General features: G+C 46.8%; 7 protein-coding genes across 7 annotated transcripts; 3 read left to right on the top strand and 4 right to left on the bottom strand.

Moving 5' to 3' along the window:
- Positions 1-546: 546 nt before the first annotated feature.
- On the top strand, positions 547-2,614 carry DFJ58DRAFT_918138 (MFS general substrate transporter; the record flags this gene model as incomplete). The annotated part of the gene is made up of 10 exons (XM_041395578.1): positions 547-848; positions 878-958; positions 1,008-1,227; positions 1,279-1,305; positions 1,368-1,584; positions 1,639-1,852; positions 1,909-2,096; positions 2,153-2,213; positions 2,271-2,383; positions 2,434-2,614. Coding segments are annotated over 10 exons (1,602 nt in total), but the record flags the coding sequence as incomplete, so codon positions are not given.
- Positions 2,615-6,653: 4,039 nt separating this feature from the next.
- On the top strand, positions 6,654-9,120 carry DFJ58DRAFT_822850 (major facilitator superfamily domain-containing protein). The gene is made up of 11 exons (XM_041392082.1): positions 6,654-7,121; positions 7,179-7,259; positions 7,312-7,531; positions 7,587-7,596; positions 7,654-7,670; positions 7,719-7,935; positions 7,986-8,199; positions 8,253-8,443; positions 8,502-8,562; positions 8,624-8,737; positions 8,792-9,120. Exons 1-11 carry the CDS (start codon positions 6,841-6,843, stop codon positions 8,853-8,855), a joined length of 1,470 nt encoding a protein of 489 aa, XP_041235860.1. The 5' UTR covers positions 6,654-6,840; the 3' UTR covers positions 8,856-9,120.
- Positions 9,121-10,279: 1,159 nt separating this feature from the next.
- DFJ58DRAFT_847955 (uncharacterized protein) lies at positions 10,280-11,324 on the bottom strand (the record flags this gene model as incomplete). The annotated part of the gene is made up of 5 exons (XM_041393545.1): positions 10,280-10,330; positions 10,388-10,414; positions 10,467-10,566; positions 10,619-10,798; positions 10,846-11,324. The coding sequence occupies 5 exons, from the start codon at positions 11,322-11,324 to the stop codon at positions 10,280-10,282; spliced, it is 837 nt and encodes a 278-aa protein (XP_041235859.1).
- Positions 11,325-11,516: 192 nt separating this feature from the next.
- On the bottom strand, positions 11,517-12,417 carry DFJ58DRAFT_736276 (uncharacterized protein; the record flags this gene model as incomplete). Its single annotated transcript, XM_041386772.1, has 3 exons — positions 11,517-12,033; positions 12,083-12,186; positions 12,232-12,417. The coding sequence occupies 3 exons, from the start codon at positions 12,415-12,417 to the stop codon at positions 11,517-11,519; spliced, it is 807 nt and encodes a 268-aa protein (XP_041235858.1).
- Positions 12,418-12,587: 170 nt separating this feature from the next.
- Positions 12,588-13,294, top strand: DFJ58DRAFT_736275 (uncharacterized protein; the record flags this gene model as incomplete). Its single annotated transcript, XM_041386771.1, has 4 exons — positions 12,588-12,701; positions 12,752-12,816; positions 12,866-13,033; positions 13,081-13,294. The coding sequence occupies 4 exons, from the start codon at positions 12,588-12,590 to the stop codon at positions 13,292-13,294; spliced, it is 561 nt and encodes a 186-aa protein (XP_041235857.1).
- Positions 13,295-13,565: 271 nt separating this feature from the next.
- DFJ58DRAFT_671041 (uncharacterized protein) lies at positions 13,566-14,970 on the bottom strand (the record flags this gene model as incomplete). The annotated part of the gene is made up of 2 exons (XM_041382919.1): positions 13,566-13,991; positions 14,047-14,970. 2 exons carry the CDS (start codon positions 14,968-14,970, stop codon positions 13,566-13,568), a joined length of 1,350 nt encoding a protein of 449 aa, XP_041235856.1.
- A 786-nt stretch (positions 14,971-15,756) lies between these two features.
- Positions 15,757-15,960, bottom strand: DFJ58DRAFT_622406 (uncharacterized protein; the record flags this gene model as incomplete). The annotated part of the gene is made up of 1 exon (XM_041381054.1): positions 15,757-15,960. A coding segment is annotated over one exon (204 nt), but the record flags the coding sequence as incomplete, so codon positions are not given.
- Positions 15,961-18,563: the final 2,603 nt, after the last annotated feature.

The following is an 18,563-nucleotide window of genomic DNA, read 5'->3' as shown; positions in this document are numbered from 1 at the left end:
TGCTCTTCATTTCTGGGTATCTCAAGTTGGAACCTCATGGAACCCAGCGGTGGGCGATGACATGGGAGTCAGGAAAATATCGTCTGGGTGCCCAGGGGATCGTATGGTCAGGAACGCGACATGGTAATTTTCCTCCGCATATTATCGTTGAAGCGCTCGACTTTACTTACTAGATAACTTAGTACTTAGTATCGATAACCCCCATAACCCTAAATTCCTCAATTCGGACTCGGGTTGATGTGGCATCTTCCCAAGAGCATATTCGTCAGACACTTCTCTTATCGACTTCCGGAAGGACCGGAACCAAGCGGAGACCTGCGAAGAACTCCAGTTGGTACTTACTACAGTAGGTCACCTGTCACACCTGAGGCATAATACATGCCTAACTGAACTTCATAACGGCACACTCAAGTTGAGCTATCCAGCCTGCCTATTGCCGCAAAACACAGAGAGCTCCTGCGGGCCTCGATTAGCCTTGCGCCCATATAATTATAAACGAGGCTACTCGTAATCAATCGCTGCGCGTCTCGCCTCATTCTTTCTGCCATGTCGGCCACTGGAGAAGAAAAGGCCCATGGAAGCGGATCTGAAACTTCATCTACTGACCAAGTCGAGATCTACGAGCGTCCGAGAGGATGGAGGGGTGTTTACTACCACCCAGCCACACAGGTCTGCTTGGTTGGCGTCGTGTGCTTTATGTGCCCGGGAATGTTTAACGCCCTTACTGGTCTTGGCGCTGCTGGTGCAGTCGATGCAACTACCAGCGCAAACGCGAATTCTGCTCTCTATTCTACTTTTGCATTTTTCGCCTTTTTTTTCTGGGTCAGTCGCCCGCAGTGCTCGGTATCGTATGATCATTTGATTTATCCCTGTTTAGCTCCGTGCACAATGTGGTTGGACCTAGAGTTTGCCTATTGCTCGGAACATGGGGATATTCTCTGTTAATCGGGTCTTACTTGTGAGTCCTGCCTTGCTCTGTCTTTTAGTCCCTAAACAGGATCAAATAGTGCAGCGAGCCTTCATCCCGGTGCAGGCGACTTTGTTGTCGCCGCCGGAGCTATCTTGGGCGTCTGTGCGGCATTGGTATGGACGGCGCAAGGTTCCTTGATGATGGCATACCCGACCGAGGCTCAGAAGGGGACGTTCATTGGTTACTTCTGGGCTATCTTTAACCTAGGAAGTGTCGTAGGCTCCTCGGTGGCCTTCGGGTCGAATTTTAACTCCACGGTAAATTATCTTTGCTGTACATGCTATACGATGTTCATCCACAGAAATCAGGCGAACAAAGTTGGAAACGGAACCTATGTGAGTTCCTCTGTTATTGTGATGAAATTTCTATGGGTTTTTTTTTGATCATATTGTTGAAGATCGGATTTCTGATTCTCTCCCTTACTGGCGTTGTCTTGCCCCTCTTCCTTGCAGACCCATATAAGATGATCCGTACTGACGGAACCAGAGTCGCACCTATCCGTCACCCTTCTTGGAAAACTGAGTTTATCAGTCTATTTGTGGCACTGCAAACGGACCCTTGGATTGTCCTCTTGTTCCCCATGTTCTTCGCCAGCAACTACTTCTACACCTGGCGTGAGTCAAGCATCACAGGAAAATAACACTGCGAGAGGTTGACGTATTTTTCAGAATTCAATGATTATAATGGCGCCCTATTCAACATTCGCACCCGCGGCCTGAACAACTTCGTTTATTGGACTGCTCAGATCTTTGGCTCATTCTTCATCGGTCACTTTGTTCTGGATTTGAGACGGTTCCGTAGACGTGTCCGTGCATTCTTAGGCTGGTCGATTGTAGTAGTCTTGGTTTTTGCTGTTCATCTATGGTCATACTACTACCAATTGTAAGTCGGAAGTCACGGTCCATCTTCTGTCCAACATATGACCCTTAACTCCACAGGACTTATACTCGCGCCTCCGACCCTCCTACAGCCGTCAAGATGGATATCGACGATCCAGGTTACCCTGCACACGTATGGCTCATGATTTTTTATGGTCTCCTCGACTCTATGTGGCAGACAACTGCCTACTGGCTGATGGGCGCTATGTCCAATGACCCCGCAAAGCTCGCCGTGTTCACTGGCTTTTGTAAGACTATTTCACATTGAAGTTACGCAACAGTCCCCAGTTCTAATCGTTCTAAGACAAGTGCTTCCAGTCTGCTGGATCCGCTGTTGTGTGGCGCCTCGATGCTGTGCAAAAACCGTAAAGATGTTTTACTATTTTCAAGAACGTTGTAAACATGGGATTTTTCCTTTACAGATATATGAATATTTTCATTTCTACTTGGGTCCTTGCGGCTGCCGGCATGATATGTGCCTTCCCCTTAGTCTACGCTCGCGTAAAGACTACACGGAGATGGACGATGAGGCTCTGTGAGTTAATTTGTTGCCCTGTTACCTTACGTACTTACTGGTTTCCCCAGGTTGGCCCGACCAAACGTCGAGAAACTTCCTGTACCGTCTCAGAAGAAATAAAGCGACATGTGTTCGCCCAGCAAGAGAGGATGTATTTATGACACACGAACTTGTAATGAGATTTTTGTTGTTTTTGTATCTTCGAGTATCTGTTGTCGTCTTGCTATCAAAAGGAATCGTGCGTTATAGGTGTTGATAGGACACAAATCAATTCTCACACGCTGCCGACAGTGGACAAGGTGAACTTGGTGTCTACCGGTCGGCATCTGGGTTCCTCTTTGGACCTTTGGACTGATGGTCAATAGGTGGTCTCGGTTCGATATCCAGTCGAGTTATGATATAAGTCATCATTGCCGTTCCCAGTCCTTGGAACAATTTAAAACTTGATGAGAATTTGCAGGATTTACATAATAGATTGCGGGCCGGCGCTGGTTATCGACACATTGATTTCTCTCCATCATGGACGTGTGAGTACTTCAGTGCTTGAGCGGAACCCGCTTTACTCTGCTTTACTCAGGCCGCCGCGGCCTGAAAGCCTATGGTACGTACTCGCTTTAAATTTAAACTTTTATACTGAACATACATAGTACACTTGTTCACGACCCAAATTCTTTTGATGAAATAAGGTGCTTTCCCGGTGGATTCCTCTCTCACCTAGGGCACTATCTATGCCCAATGACATACGATAAAAATCTCAAGTTAACCCGTCCGGTATCGAGCCTCCATATTGCGTCCCACGCAGAACACATAACTGATATCTGCAGACGAGTCATTTGATCATGCGCCATATAATTATGAGCGCTCTTGAAATTCGAGTTTTGCGAGGCACGCTTCTTCTTTAAAATTCCTTCGTCAACCAGTGAGGGGGGAAAGGCAAACAAGAGCGGATTCAGATCTAACACTTCAGCTGCTCAACAAGCTGCAGTCTTCAAGCGTCCCGAGGGATATAAAAGTATCTACTATCCACTATCACCCGATCACACAGGTCCACCTAGTGGGCTTTGTCTGCTGTATGTGCCTGGGTATATTCAACGTCCTTGGCGGTCTTGGTCTTGGCGGTCAAGTTGATGCAACTACTAGCGCAGACGCAATCGCCACTCACTATGCTACCCCACCTTTTTTGCCGGGTCAGTCGTACGCACTGCTGGATGTCGCGTCCAAATCTAGACTCTGCCTATTTATCGGAACATGTGGATAGCCTCTATACACTGCTTCCTACATGCTCGTTGGTCTTGTCTTCCATCTTTATTCATTCGGTCGATAGCAACGAACATGCCATGATCTAGTGCAAGTGACTTTGTCGTCGTCACTGCATGGAGCTATCTCAGGTGTCTGTGCTGCATTGATGGTGTCTGTGTTGCATTGATGTGGACAGCGGGATGATGGCGTACCTCACCGAGGCTCAGAAGGGGGCGTTCAAATCAGTTATTTCTGGGCAATCGTTAACCTGGGATCCGTCGGCTCTACAGTGACCTTCGGGACAAATTTTTACTCGACGGTAAACCATCCTTGCTATACAAGCTGTTACTACTTATATAAACAGAAAGCAATTAAGCGAACAAAGTTGTAAACGGAACCCATGTACATAGGCCTCTGTAACCGTGATCAAGTTCTTATGATTGATTAGATCGTACTCATGAAGATCTTATTCCTCATCCTCGCCCTCATTGTGTAGCTCTGCTCATCTTCCTTGTAGATCCATACATGATCCGCACTGACGGAAGCAAAGTCGCGCCTGTCCGCCACCCTTCTTGGAAGCTGAGTGCATCAGTCTATTTGTGGCTCTGAAGAACAGATGCCTGGATGGTTCTCCTGTTTCCTATGTTTTTATTGTCAGCAGCTATTTCTACACGTGGCGTAAGTCAAACATCACAGGGAAACGACCCTGTAAGAGGTTGATGCGTTTTGCAGTACTCAACGATTGTAACGGCGCCTTGTTCAACATCTGCACCCGTAGCCTGAGCAGCTTGGTGTATTATACCGGTTCGGATCTTTGGTTCATTCTTCATCGGTCACTTGGTTCTGGATTTGAAGCGGTTCCGTGCGTTCCTCTGCTGGTCTGGTCGATTGTAGCCGTCTTTGTTTTTGCTATTTATACCTGGGCATACTTTTACCAAAAGTAAGTCGCTATCTACCTCTTGTCAGACACTGAGACATGACAGTGAATTTCAAAGGACCCGTACTCGCGCCTCAGAGCCTCCTACTGCCCTCAAGATAGATATCAATGACCCCGATTACCTGCACACATGTATGGCTCATAATTTTCTATGCTCTTCCTCGACTCTACGTGGCAAACAACTGCCTACTGGCTGATAGGCCCTATGTCCTGCAAAGTTCGCTGGCTTCTGTTCTCACATCGAAGCCACGTAATAGCTCTTGTTCTGATATTCTTCTACAAATGCTTCCACTCTTCTGGATCCGCCAATTGTTTATTCGACGCTCTGCAAGTTGGCAACGGCCGTAACCTTTATTCTTTAACAGATATATGAACATTGTCATTTCTGCTTGGGTCCTAGTTACTGCTCGCATGATGTTCGCCTTCCCTTTGGTCTATGTCCGCGTAAAGAACCACACGGAGATTGATGATGAGGTTTTGTTAGTCCCTCTATGTTGCCTTGCCATCTTACTAACCATATCTACTTACTGGTTTCCTCGGTTTGAATCGACCCAATGTCGACAAACTTCCTGAGCTCATCGAGAAGTAAAATGACACATCGGAGGTTTGGACATTTTACCTCTTGCAAAATTTCAATCAAAAGCAGATCTAGACCTAGCCTGGAACGCTCTAGATTGCATTTAAAATGTGATCTCACTAGTGGCAAAATGTGGTAAAATGTCGAAACCCCCGGTGTGTGACGAGTGGTGTTGGGGCAAGAATGATGGATTTAGTACGCACATTTGATTTCATGCCTTCGAGATTGGTGTTCCGAATGTTAACGTTCATGGTTGCTACGTGGAGTCGTAAATCTGATGCGGATGACCTGGTGATCACAAAATGATTCTCAGAAGCATCTAACATGTACAATGTACAGATGCACCGAACCTTACTCGATAACAGTTTATTTCGCCGGTTTGTTTTCTGTTTGAACAACAAGCAAAGAAAATAAGCCGTGAGGGGTATTGAGCGGGAGTTCATTTGCCAGTTTATGTCATATGTTGTCGGAGTGTGACTGTGCCGAGCCGCCGAAGTGCAAAGATTACCAGCAAAAACAGACCACTGGAATGAAGATGGACAGTAGAAGCTCTCACTCGAGCTTGCCACGTCTCTGTTCTGCAAATGGTCCGTCTACCGCACCTACCGCTGCATCTGCCCTGTCGTCGGCGGTCCAAGGCGGTGACCAATATTAATGCGAGTGACTCAAAAATAGCCATGAGCCGATCCTTAAGAGTCTTTCGCCTGAGGTCTCAGCCGCAGGGAGCGCAACTACGAGACTTTTCAAGAGGTTCGTTGCGGATTCTCTCTTGCTGCTCCGTTGGAGCTGGCGTTGCGGTGATGCACATCATGCACTTACCATATCACGGACTCATCAATTCACTGATGGAGTTATCATGCGCCATGAGTATACTTTACGGCAGTCTCTCGGCAAGTCGGTCAGCTGCTCGTGTTTCACTCTCCGTGACACCAACAGCACACTTGGTTTTCATTTCGTCCTCCACGCTCAAAAAATAAACTGTTATTGAGTAGGATTGGTAACTGATGAATTGAATGCTCAGCGACCTGAGTCTGCTATTACTTTTGTGTTTGGGTTATTACTGTACTGCCTTTGGACTGTGCAGCCTTACTTAGACTACTATAGTACATAGTCACAAGACTTAGTACTCATATCCGAAACCTCCACTAGTCTCGACAGTAGTGACATTCGTGCACTATGTGCTGAGAACAAGCACGAGAAGATAAGGGATCCCATTCGGAATGACATGCATGAGAGACCGTACATGTTCTACATTAACATGATCCACTAGTGGGTGCGCCGGTATCTCCTCATCGGCATTGGGCATGCCATTTTCAGACCGGCCGGTGCACCTTTTGGTGGTAGGCGGCCTTAAAGTATTCTTTGCAGGGATTCAGAGCGCCTCACAGACTTCTTTTCATGATGGCGCGGTCTATCATCGTAATGAAATCGACAGTGAAATCATTTATTCATTTCCGAGTCACGTCTGCTCGAGCCAGTACTTTCGGCGAATGCGGGGTGCAGTAAGTGCACTAGTTCCCTTTGTTGCACATGTCTTTCCTTCGACGGCATTACTTATTTTAGCGCGATCTGTTTCTTACTACAATTGCCTTTGCCACGGGTCTCGATACGCCGTGTGCCACATGGGTCCTTCATACCACATGAGCGCTTGATAACACATTATAAGAATCACTGGCCCGATGAACTTCCTCGTCTTGTTGCCGTCTACATCTTGTAATCACCATGTCTGACGGGCAAGCAGAAATCGATAAACTTGGCAGCGGCAGCAGCGAGGATTCTGGTTCTCAGCGCGCAGAAATCTTTGACCGTCCGACAGGATGGAGGGGATTTTACTACCACCCCATCACACAGATTTCGCTGTTGGGATTCGTGTGTTTCATGTGCCCCGGCATGTTTAACGCACTTGGTGGCCTCGGTGGTGGAGGCCAAGTTAATCCTAAGGACCAGGCCAACGCCAACGCGGGCGTGTACTCGACTTTTGCGTTTTTCGGGTTCTTTTCCGGGTAAGGCAAAGTCATCACTGTCACTTTTACCTATAGTGATTAACATTGTTGTTGCAGTTCGATTAACAATGTGATTGGTCCTCGAAAGACTCTGATGTTTGGCACCTGGGGCTACTCGTTGTATATTGCTTCCTTCCTGTAAGGCGCCTTATCATTCGATCAATAGTTATTCTCATACATTGTCCTTTAGCGCTGTCAACATTCATCCTGGTGCGGGTGCTTTTGTTGTTGCATCCGGTGCCATCCTCGGCGTCTGTGCGGCCTTTCTTTGGACCGCGCAGGGCTCGCTGATGATGTCATACCCCACTGAGGCTCAGAAAGGCATGTTCATCAGTATCTTTTGGGCCATCTTCAACCTTGGAGGTGTTGTCGGGTCTGCTGTTGCGTTTGGACTCAATTTCAAGAGTACGGTGGGTGAAGTGTTATATTTGTGAATATGTGGACACTCATATCCTCCACTGAAAGGCCAACAGCGGTAAGGGGTACAATATTGCTATCTCAGCGCGGAACTGACTCATTTTGTTGTGTCCAGTTGGCAATGGAACATATGTAAGTCATTTGATCCGTTATTGCTAACAGAAATTGACGGTTCATTAGATTGGCTTCTTGATTCTGACTCTCATCGGTGTATTTCTCCCGCTGTTCATGGCGGACCCAGACAAAATGGTCCGCACAGACGGAACTCGCGTGAACCTGGTCCGCCACCCATCCTGGAAGACGGAGTTTTTAAGTCTATTCATAGCCCTGAAGACCGACCCTTGGATTATACTCCTCTTTCCGATGTTCCTTGCCAGCAATTACTTCTACACCTGGCGTTCGTATATTCCTTCTTAGGATCAGTGTGGTTACTGATAAGTCATACAGAATTCAATGATTACAATGGCGCATTATTCACCATCCGTGCTCGGGGTCTCAACAACTTCATGTACTGGACATCACAGATCTTTGGATCCATCTTCATTGGTTACTTTGTCCTTGACCAGCAGAAGGTCCGGCGCAGAGTCCGTGCCTTCTACGGCTGGGCCCTCGTGTTCCTCATGATTTTCGTTGTCCACGTCTGGGCATACTTTTACCAAAAGTAAGTCATCTTACCGCACCGCACGTCCAAATTCACATCAATGCGATCCTTAGGACATATACCCGCACTGAGGAGCTTGCGGAAGGTGCTTACAAAATCGATATCTACGACTCAAACTACGCTGCCCATGTCTGGCTCATGATCTTCTATGGATTCCTGGATTCGATGTGGCAGACATATGCATACTGGCTGATGGGCGCAATGTCGAACGACCCTGCCAAGCTTGCCGTGTTCACGGGCTTCTGTGCGTATCGACCTTGAATCGGAAGTACAAGTTCGATACTGATCAAGAACCCACACAGACAAGTGCATGCAATCAGCGGGTGCAGCAAGTGTCTGGGCTGCCGATGGTGCTAGTGCCCCGTAAGTTTATTATCCCCCCTTTTTGCGAACAAACCGCTGAATCGATGATCGATGTTTTCAGATACATGAACATTTTCCTATCAACGTGGTGTCTCACAGTTGCTGGCATGATCTTCGCCGCACCGATGGTGTACCTTCGCGTCACTGACCACACGGATATTGAGGATGAGGTTTTGTGAGTGTTCATGATGACTGATGGACCTGTCACTGGTGTTGACCTCTATGGCAGGATGCACATTGAGGGCGTGGAACGGATCGAGCCCCCATTGATTACGACGACGGAAAAGGCGTAATATCATGATACTAATGTACAAGTTGGTCACGAACAGCTCGATGCTTTGATTATTATCTTTTGTTTTTCATGGTAGGGTACTTGACGAACAACAACTTGTCTTTAGTTTGCTGCATACTTAATGGTGATTCTGCTGTCATTTCAAGTTGAAGATTCAGGTCCGAGTCATCCCCTCGTGCTTGGTCGTAGGGACTATATACTGAACAAACTGTGCTCCTGCTGAATAATGTATGTAAATCTAGACTGCAATGATGAGTTACTAGCAAGATTGCAAGATTGCGACGTCACAGTCAGCAAGGGATCGTGGCATAAGTTGTTGAACAGGTTCATTTGTTCGTAACTTAACTTTTCCTTGTCAAAGCAATTCATGCCTTTATCGTGAGATGTAGCACTGGCACTAGTTATCAAATATATATGAACATTGCAGGCTGCAACGATGCAATGACATCGCACCGTTACAGCCTAAAAGTGAGTGGTAGCATCAGGAAATCGGCCATGAGATGATTTTGATAGATATTTTTGGCAAAATCAGATCAAATATCCTCATATTATATCCAAAATTTTAGTGTTGCCGCAACTCGGTTAACAGTGAGCCGGTTCCGACTGTATCCAGTTTGGGTGTCGGTTCAGTAAGCCATTCCCACGACTCGGTCTGGCTTCGCTGACCGGCTATAACCATGTGAATGCACAGACCGGCTTGAACTGGTTTGGAGCCGGCTCAAAACTGACTTCAAGTTGAAAATCATATTTAAGATGAATAGCTGCATGGTGTAAAAGTACTAAGACAACTCCTAAACACATTTCTTCTTTACAAAATGGGATATGAGCTCTGGTGGAGGAGTTGCGATACTCCTTCGCAACACCAAAATTGATGAGAAAGGCGGTGTGCTTCAAATCTTCTAGACTGATTAGTGATGTTCCAGCCCAGCTTGGGCTCAAAGCCCCGGCTTAGGCTTGGCCTGGAGGGGCTTAGGCTTGCCAGAATTCATGCCCAGTGAAAGCTGGCTGTGATGGGAGTGGGCAGTGTATGATGAGATGTGATTTGGCTAGCGGTCGTTGAAAAAAACACTCAAGGTGATATTTATCAAGTAAGATGAGAATCATATCATATTTGCAATATTACGGGGCAAAGTCTCTGATGCTCCCATATGATTCGAGCACACCAGGTTCATATCAGCGCATATACACGTGCACTCTGGCTGCCCTCGCAGAATATGCTCTAATAGTGTAGGATATTATTATATCGCACATCTACAATTGCCTGGGATATCATAGGTACACAGTAATAGACGTAGTGGGGGATGCTACAGCTCGAAAACTGACGAAAAAATGTTGCAAGCATGATGAAGACGAGCCGATAATGCAGCGGACGGATCGAAAAGCGAATGAGCAGAATATGTGTTGAAAACGGGTTGAAAACAGAGCCTAGTACATCTCGCCTTGCCCGACAGTCTTGTCCCATTTGTCGGTGGCAACCTATGAAAATTTCATCCGACTCGTCAGTATAGTAAATACTATCAGATAGCGACTTACAAGTTCAGCAGCCTCTTTATCGTAAGCCTAATATAATGTGAAGATGAATATAGGAGCAAGAGGGCCAAAGAAGACATACCGTGCGCTGATTCTCAGCAAGGCCCATATAATATACACCAAACTCGTCAGTCGTCCCATTCGTTTTGATCTGTTTGAGCCAGCGATGGGCACATAAGTTACTGTAGTGTATAGTAGTAAGTGTCGAGCTCTATGAAACGGTGATATGCTTACCGTCCATTCTTTGTTTGACTTGGACGCATCTTCCCCTTGGCTTTCTTTGGCTTCGACAATGGCTCAGCAGTGCTTGTGGTCGCCTTTTGGACTGCGCACCCGAGCACAGGATTGACTACTACTGGTGGAGATGGAGGTGGTGGGAACTGCATGTTTGCGGCACATAGAGCGAGTGTAGAACTGCTGACTTGTGTTAGTAGCGAATATAGCCAGACATTTGAACTCACAGTGGATTCATAATCGTAATTTTAACAGGTTTTGGTGCAGGAATCGTTTGGCTTTCGGTAGGGATATTCTTGTCTGCATTAGACACAACATCGAGTGAAGTAATAGCATCCACAGTTGCGATTGACTGAATGAGAGGCAATGGAGATCCAAGAGCAGGCGTTGGAGATTCGAGAGCAGGCGTCGGAGATTCGAGAGCAGACATCAGAGATTCGAGAGCAGGAGTCAGAGATTTGAGAGCAGGCGGCAGAGATTCGAGAGCAAGCGACACATATTCGAGAGCAGGCGATGGAGATCGGAGAGCAGGCGACGGAGATCGGAGAGCAGGCAACAGAGATCGGAGAGCAGGCATTGGAGATTTGAGAGCAAGCGACACATATTTGAGAGCAGGCGACGGAGATCTGAGAGCAAGCAACGGAGATTTGAGAGCAGGTGTCAGAGATCTGAGAGCAGGTGGTGGAGATGGGGACGATAGGGACATGACATGATGTGTTTTTGAAGTAGGAGTAACTAAGATATAATTGCGTTAATGTGGTATTTAAATCAAGATAATGACGAACTTTTTCTTTTCTTTTTCATCCCTTCGCATTTAACTGAATTGATTGTCTGCTTTCGTTTTGTCCCCTTACTGCCTTCTCCATCACTCTCAGCACATTTGTTATCGATGTCATCGTTATCGTCCTCCTTTTGATGTTACCCCGCCTGACTTCCAGTCACAATTGGTGTCAAGATTGTTTCGGCGCCAGGCAGGGTATGTCGTAGTAGCAAGGTGATCTAGTTTCCATCCGTTGTTAGCAAGTTTGAAAAGGGGAAACTTGTTCTCCATGAAGTTATGGATCAATTGTCTTCCAGATGCTGATAGTTTACCCCAAGAATGCGGGGTGATCTTGCGAGTAACAAGCTCGCTCCAGCCACCACGGAGCACCCTTCGTATGGCTTTGATTGTTCGTGACGAGACCGTGCGGCCATTTTCGTCTTCAAGATAGACCAGGTTTGTGTGTGAAGAGTGGTGACCTTGACCCGCAGGAGTGTCACACCACTTATGAAAATCGGCCTGTTCCCAGAAACGGACATTCGGATGTGTAGTGCGTGATGGTCGATTAGAGTTGGAAATGAGTGGCGCATTGAGCTGCAGAGGGTCAGCCTGTTGAAGCCTTCCAGTACTACTGGCAAGCCGTTCAAACATCTCCCTGCCATGTGATGAAGTTAGCTGAATCTCCCTTACAAAAATAAACTTACTTGATGGAGTCACGCTCGGTAGTCAATTTGACCACCTCCAGCTCTAAAGTCTTACAACAGTCTTGTAGGACCGATATTTGCTGGTGATCATGGATATATGCACCCTAAAAATATATTTCTGGTGCGACAAACATATAATGGGCACTTACTTGGTGGAAGCGTTGTGCATGCGAAGTGCCTGATTCGAAAGGGTCCTCTGGTAATGGTGTAGCGCCAGATAGGGGGGATGGAGTGAAATCCCCTCCCCACCGAGGATTTTGTAATAAATTCTGACCTGATGGAGGAAAGTTGAATTGCCTGTGCCCGCCATGAGAAAATGAGCTGCTCTCAAACATATTAGACAGTCGATACGGTGGAGAGATTCAAGAGAAAGACGCCATGCATACCATGAGACCAGTAATATTACCTTGAAACTCCGCCGGAATTGTCCGCCAAGCCTCAAAATTATCTACTAAGTCCTATCAAGTTGGCGCAGTGTGTACCTTCATTTCACTTACTTCCTTCCATGTCGAATGCAACAATCAGTGTGCTTGGTAGCGTCGGCCTCATTGAGATTAGTGGTGATGTCTCTTCATGGGACATGTACTGCTTTGATCTAGAAATACCGACTCACCTTGAAGTGAGGTTTCTTTTTTGTTGCTGATACCTTTCTTATCCGATATGTTGCAGAGGATTGTTTTTCGTATCAAGGACTCGGACATCACAAAGTCACTACCAAGCCTGTCGGATATGATGTATGTTCTATTTCAAACGACTGTAGACTCATATTGACATCTAAGACAGCAAGAATCAATCAATTCAATCCACCAGTGACAAGATCAAGAGTGAAGATACTAACAAAGCTGAGAGACTCATGACTGCGAGCGCAGTGGGAGATGATATGAAGATCAAGGTAGATGAGATAGAGCAAATAAAAGTAGAGGTCGAGGAAGGCAAAGAACCCACTTCCATGTGCGTCCTTTTGTATTTGTAATGCTTCGACTGACATGATGTTGAAGGGATTCCCCAGTTTACCCTTGCCGTCTACTTACTAGGCTTTATGGAAATCCAAACCAGGACCCGCTCGACCCATTTCGGCCATGGCACTATTCAGTTCGACCTTTTTACCACTTGGAAATAGCAGCAGAAGTGGCTAAAAAAAGGGCCCTCTATCAGCAGATCCGTGATGAAATGTACGATGAACATCAGATTTTTTCCAAGGCACTGTTGTGAATTCTTCCTGTCCTCTGCTTTGCACATGCTCGCTTTGCTTTACTTGCACGCCTTTCCTTTCCACCTGACCACTCGTTTCCAATGTTGTACTTGCACGTTTTTTCCATAGTTGCTCATCACAGATACATTGCATTGTACTGTAATATGATACTGTTAGACAGTCGCCGTATACCTGTAATACCTGTAATCAATAATCTTGAAGCTGTATCATGCGCAGGAAAAGGCTTCGAGTTGCAAGAATTATCATGAAGTACTAGTTACGACAATGAAACTACTCAAGATCAGCACCATTGTCATTATCATCATCCTCTAGCTCATCACCACCTCCAATATCAAAACCAGAATATGGTACTCCCAGGTTCGATATTTCTAGACCAGGCCACTCCATCATAAAAAAGCGGCTCTCTGTAACTCCAGAAGGCAATGTCGGTTCGTGCGGGACCATTGCGATAACGCTAACAATATTTTTGACATCAATTGCCAGAATATCATCAAGGAGTGTGCAGGATATGAGGGTCTGCGATGAGAGTTTGAGGAGTTCTTTGTGCGGCATGGAGTACATCTGCACGACTGCAACATTCTCGAAGTGCCATTCATTGTCATCATCCGAGTTGTCTGCGTTCTGTCCGGCGACGTTAACTGGCAGCTGTGTGTAGTACAAAACCTCAGTGAATTGAATTTTATTGTTAAGTTTTATCTATTAATTGAAGTTAGTAAAGCTGACAACAACAAGCCGACGTTTCGAAATATACCTTGACATTGCGTGACATGCGCGTCTTCTCAAGGGGTTTGAGTTTTTCTCTCCACGATGAACGTGCCGTCTGTCCATTTGGTAACCGAAGTCGTGCCCACTTGCGTATACGAGGGAGTTGTTGTCCATGGCGAAGAAAGGCTGTGATAGCGAGTGCATGTTGCCCAGTGGGGCAGATTGGGTACCTCTCTCGTTTTCGCAACAACACATACCCATCTCCAACATCAACGGCACCTTCTGGAAGGCCCTTGGGTGGCTCATCTAATTCAGGCATCATCGAAAGAAGAGTGTTGATTCTACAACGCCGAACTCCTTGTTGCGAGAGGTTAGCATATGGTTGCGACGGCTGTCGAATCTCTTGACCAAGATTCCCGATGGTTCGCTCCATCGTCCACTGAGCATAGCAGATCGGCGGACCTTTCTGTACAGTTTCTTGAGCGAGATGATTTGTTTGATGAATGCACGGGTGCACAAAATGGAGCCGATACTCTTTGTGTTGATAGTAGAGGTGCTCGAATTCTTGTTCCCAATAGCATAGCAGCGATTGAGCATGTTGAAGGTCTTCAACTGTGATGCGATATTGACACAGTAGCTGGAATCCGCGCACAAGTTTGCAATAATTTTGCCAATATTTCATCGGAAGCAATCCATATAGAAGTGCAGGTGCGAGGCCGAACATATAAAGCTGAAATTCCCATGTTTTGTAACTCGTGTTGAGTTTTTCAGCAATATTGCGGGGTTTGCGATCAAAGGAACCTGGTAGGTATACACCTGCTTTCTCGACAGCTTCACCATGAGCGATCCAAGTGTCTTCATCTTTCAGAACAGCCCAATCCCAGGTGGCTGGATTATCGGCAGCTGCGCAGTCTATGGTTGCGCGCCACAGACTGAGGAGAAGGTCGCTAAGATTGCCAGCTAGATGCATAATATCGGGAGTCATACAGTAAGGAACACCGAGGGACTGTGAAGGGCTGAGACCGAGGATAAGCGGAGGTTTGGTTATTCCCGTGTCTGTCCTCCTTTTCTCCCATTGTCGCGTGTTGGGTGCCTTGACAAGTTCTTCGAGATTTTCAGCATAGCCTTCAGATGCCCCGAGAGGAAGATCGAAGACATTGAGGTCAGGATGATCGCTACCACGAGCACAACGGTCCGCTGGCCTGAGCAATGCAGGATAATAGTGGCTACCGCCAGTCTTACGTCTCCCTCTCACCCCACAATATAGACGGCACCCATTTTTACCACTATGCCCGACCATTCCATCCCAATAGACGAGTCCAGGGCCATCGGCAGTTGTGAAAAGGAGATGGAGGTCAGATGTGAAAACAGTGTCGCGGGATGCATCCCAGATCGTAAGACCATTCTTCTGAAGGGCGGCAAGGTGGTGCATCCCGACAAAGAGGAATGAATCCAAGTTTTTGGGCTTATTTGGCCCGGGTATAAAACCACCTGGCCGTACATGCACTTTCTGGTAGCGCTTGTCAGGCGATAGATTGAGAATGATCCATACATACATCCAACAGTCGGACTGCTTGCTTTCGTAAAGCTGTGCGCCATCGAGTGACACCATGAGGACAATATCATCCTGCTTGATATCATTGGCAAGTACTGCGGCGAGGTAATCCCAACCTGCAGCAATGTCGTCAATTACAGGAATGGATTGCGTAGCCCTTAATTGTGCAAGGATCTGTTGCGTGTGTTCATGAAGGTACTGCATATGGCGCGTGCTGTCGGGATCACGATACATGGCCTGCAACTGGGGACCAAGCAGAATGGTTGTGAATTTCTGAGCCGCGACCTTGCTGCGGCCATTGGTTGCTCGCAGCTTTCCCTGGTCCCAGCGTGATTTATCGCACAGAGGACAGATCTCAAGTGCTGCATATGGGCCTGTGAATGCCAAACACGAATCGGGACACATATCATGTTCAATTGACTCGACACCAGTGTACTGCGCAACGAGCTTTTCAACATTATAAAAGCTCAGGATACTGTCTTCATCGTCATGAGCGTAATTGCGTATTGTTGCTCTTCATATACGATTATAAGCTTCTTGAGATGCAAGCTGCAACGATAGGTACATGGCAATACTTTGACGTGTTCCTGGATTGTCGATGTTGATAGGACCCCTGGGTGGATTACGCAGTCGTTCGATTGCATCGTCGCTTAGCTTGGTAATAGGGTCATCTAGTGATGCATGCTTTAGAGCAAGGATGAAGTCGAAGGTTTCCCTGATTTTAGGGAGCACTGCACTCTCCGCAAGCACATCAATATTAATATTTGGTCGAGGTCTGCGCTCAATGTCTATTGCAGGTGGAGATAGGGCGCGTCCATCCACGTCAACATCTGGAGGGGGAGATGGGCCTCATCCATCTGCATCAACGTCTGGAGGGGGAGATGGGCCTCGTCCATCCGTATTAACGTCTGGAGGGGGAGATGGGCCTCGTCCGTCCGTAATAACGTCCGGAGGGGGAGATGGGGCTTGTCCGTCCACGTCAACATCTGGAGGGGGAGATGGGCCTTGTCCATCCATATTAACGTCTGGAGGGGGAGGGGAAAAATTGTCTTGAGAACGGGGGGAGAAATCATCTGGAGGCTTTAATGCAGTTTTTAGAAATGATCATTTGATCGATTTGGTGAAAATCTACATACCAAAGCTTCAGCATGGTCAACTGGGTCAGGCTTCGTGATCCGAGCACGCTTGCGACGCCCAATTCTCCAAGCAGCGTCATCATCATCTTGCTGTGTTGTGCGTGGAAGTACGTCCATCACAATATCACTGTGAACGTTCAGGGGTGCTGAAATGTTGCGGGGCGACGCTTCCTGAAGCAATACTAGCAACAGTAGAGCCAGGGATATGACTCGGAGGTGGCAAGCTACCACCTCGTAACACTCTTCCAGATCGAATATGTTCTTTCTCCTCTTGCGTACCAGCGTCATGCAGATGTCGGTACCAGGTTGCTACTGAAACAACATGGGAAACCCCATATTTCTTGCAGACACACACACATTGACCAGTGTCATCGAGCTGCTCCACACTTGGAATCGGAAACATCTTAATGAAATGAGTATGATACTTAGTTGGCCCAAATTCAATTGATGGTAACATACCTTGCAACTTGTATAACAATGTGACGGCACACCAGACTATCACACCAAGACAATGCCCAAGACTTTGAGACTTTCCTTCCGATGCCAGCTCCACCTAATTATGCCGTTTGCCACCCAGTACACCAAAGGCAGTTACTAGGCAAGGTGGGTAGAGCTGCACGGCAATGAGTGGCACTGGACTTGGACGCAATACGAGATGCGATGCAATGTTTGTGCGATACAATTTGCGTGATATGCGATACAATATGTTGAATTACGAAGGTGTGCGATGCAGAATACGAAGGTGCGATACAATATGTTGAATACGAAGGTGTGCGATGCAGAATACGAAGGTGCGCGATGCAAACGTTATGCGTTGTGATCAGGTTGTGCGAAGATTGCATTACTCATCAGAAGGAAGCACATTCTGACATAGTACGAAAATGGTAATTCACATCTCATCATACACCGCCTGTTCCCATCACAGCCAGCTTTCACTGGGATTCATGCCTGAGCCGTGAGCCCAGGCCGGCTGAAAGCCGGGGCTTGGGCCTAAGCAAGCCACAGCCCACGCGCTGAATTTCTGCGATGGCGGAACAAGTGAGTGCGCAGATGCAAGTATATACATAGTACATACATATATATAGTCTTTGCTGGTCCCGAGTTGCGTGTCCTGTGTGACAGAAAGGTGAGCTTGCAGAAACAAGTAAAAACATGCAAACAAGCACAGAGGTGGAGTGCAGACAAGTGCAGGCATGCACAAACATTAGCAGAGAAGTAAGGAGCATGTGATCAGTTAGTTATAAATATCATCAATCGAAAAATTGAACCTATTGTGCAACTTGAGGCTCTTGCTGTGAGTTTGAAGGGGCATACAGACCACTAGTGTGATGCTGATATGCTGTAGAACTAGATTAGCGTTTAATGAATGTTATGCGATGTGGAAATCACAACCTGACTAGATACCTGTAAAAGTACTTAGCCAGTATATTAGGTCTTAGCTCTGCCTAGCTGCTTCACTTGCGAGCAAGAGCGTTCGACCCTAAAGGGGTCTGCTGTCTAGTTAAGTTGAAATAAGTCAGTACCACACAAGGAATAAAACCCGAAGGTAGAAAGGTCGAGTCCGATGATAGGAGATGAAGTCCGACGTAGGGGATACTGAGTCCGACGTTTCGGGGATCAGGGGAGGACAGGAAAGCAAGAGAGGAGATGGGAAAAGTGCGGGTTTATAATTGAAACGCAAAGGAATGCTTAGGAAAATGAGCGACTGAGGTTCAGATCATAAGGAGAGGGAATCAGGTATATTCAGCAGTTATAGGGGATAGGGACTAGGTAGGGTGACCAGTATCAGGGAATTTCTCCCATCTACAAATTGGTAAGGTATGATCACCTATGAAGTCCTATTTAACTAGCTACGTGAGAGTCCGGGATACA

Source organism: Suillus subalutaceus (genome assembly GCF_016647625.1).
Source record: "Suillus subalutaceus strain FC151 chromosome Unknown DFJ58scaffold_259, whole genome shotgun sequence".
Lineage (NCBI taxonomy): Eukaryota > Fungi > Basidiomycota > Agaricomycetes > Boletales > Suillaceae > Suillus > Suillus subalutaceus.
The sequence above is the reverse complement of the archived record's forward strand: the minus strand, read 5'-3'. Positions and strand labels throughout refer to the sequence as shown.

Excerpts from the sequence above, each read along its gene's own strand:
- DFJ58DRAFT_822850 (XM_041392082.1), top strand. The coding sequence starts at position 6,841 with ATGTCTGACGGGCAAGCAGAAATCGATAAACTTGGCAGCGGCAGCAGC. Across the intron at positions 7,122-7,178 it reads TTTTTCGGGTTCTTTTCCGG|TTCGATTAACAATGTGATTG; the intron begins GTAAGGCAAAGT and ends TTGTTGTTGCAG. Across the intron at positions 7,936-7,985 it reads CAATTACTTCTACACCTGGC|AATTCAATGATTACAATGGC; the intron begins GTTCGTATATTC and ends TAAGTCATACAG.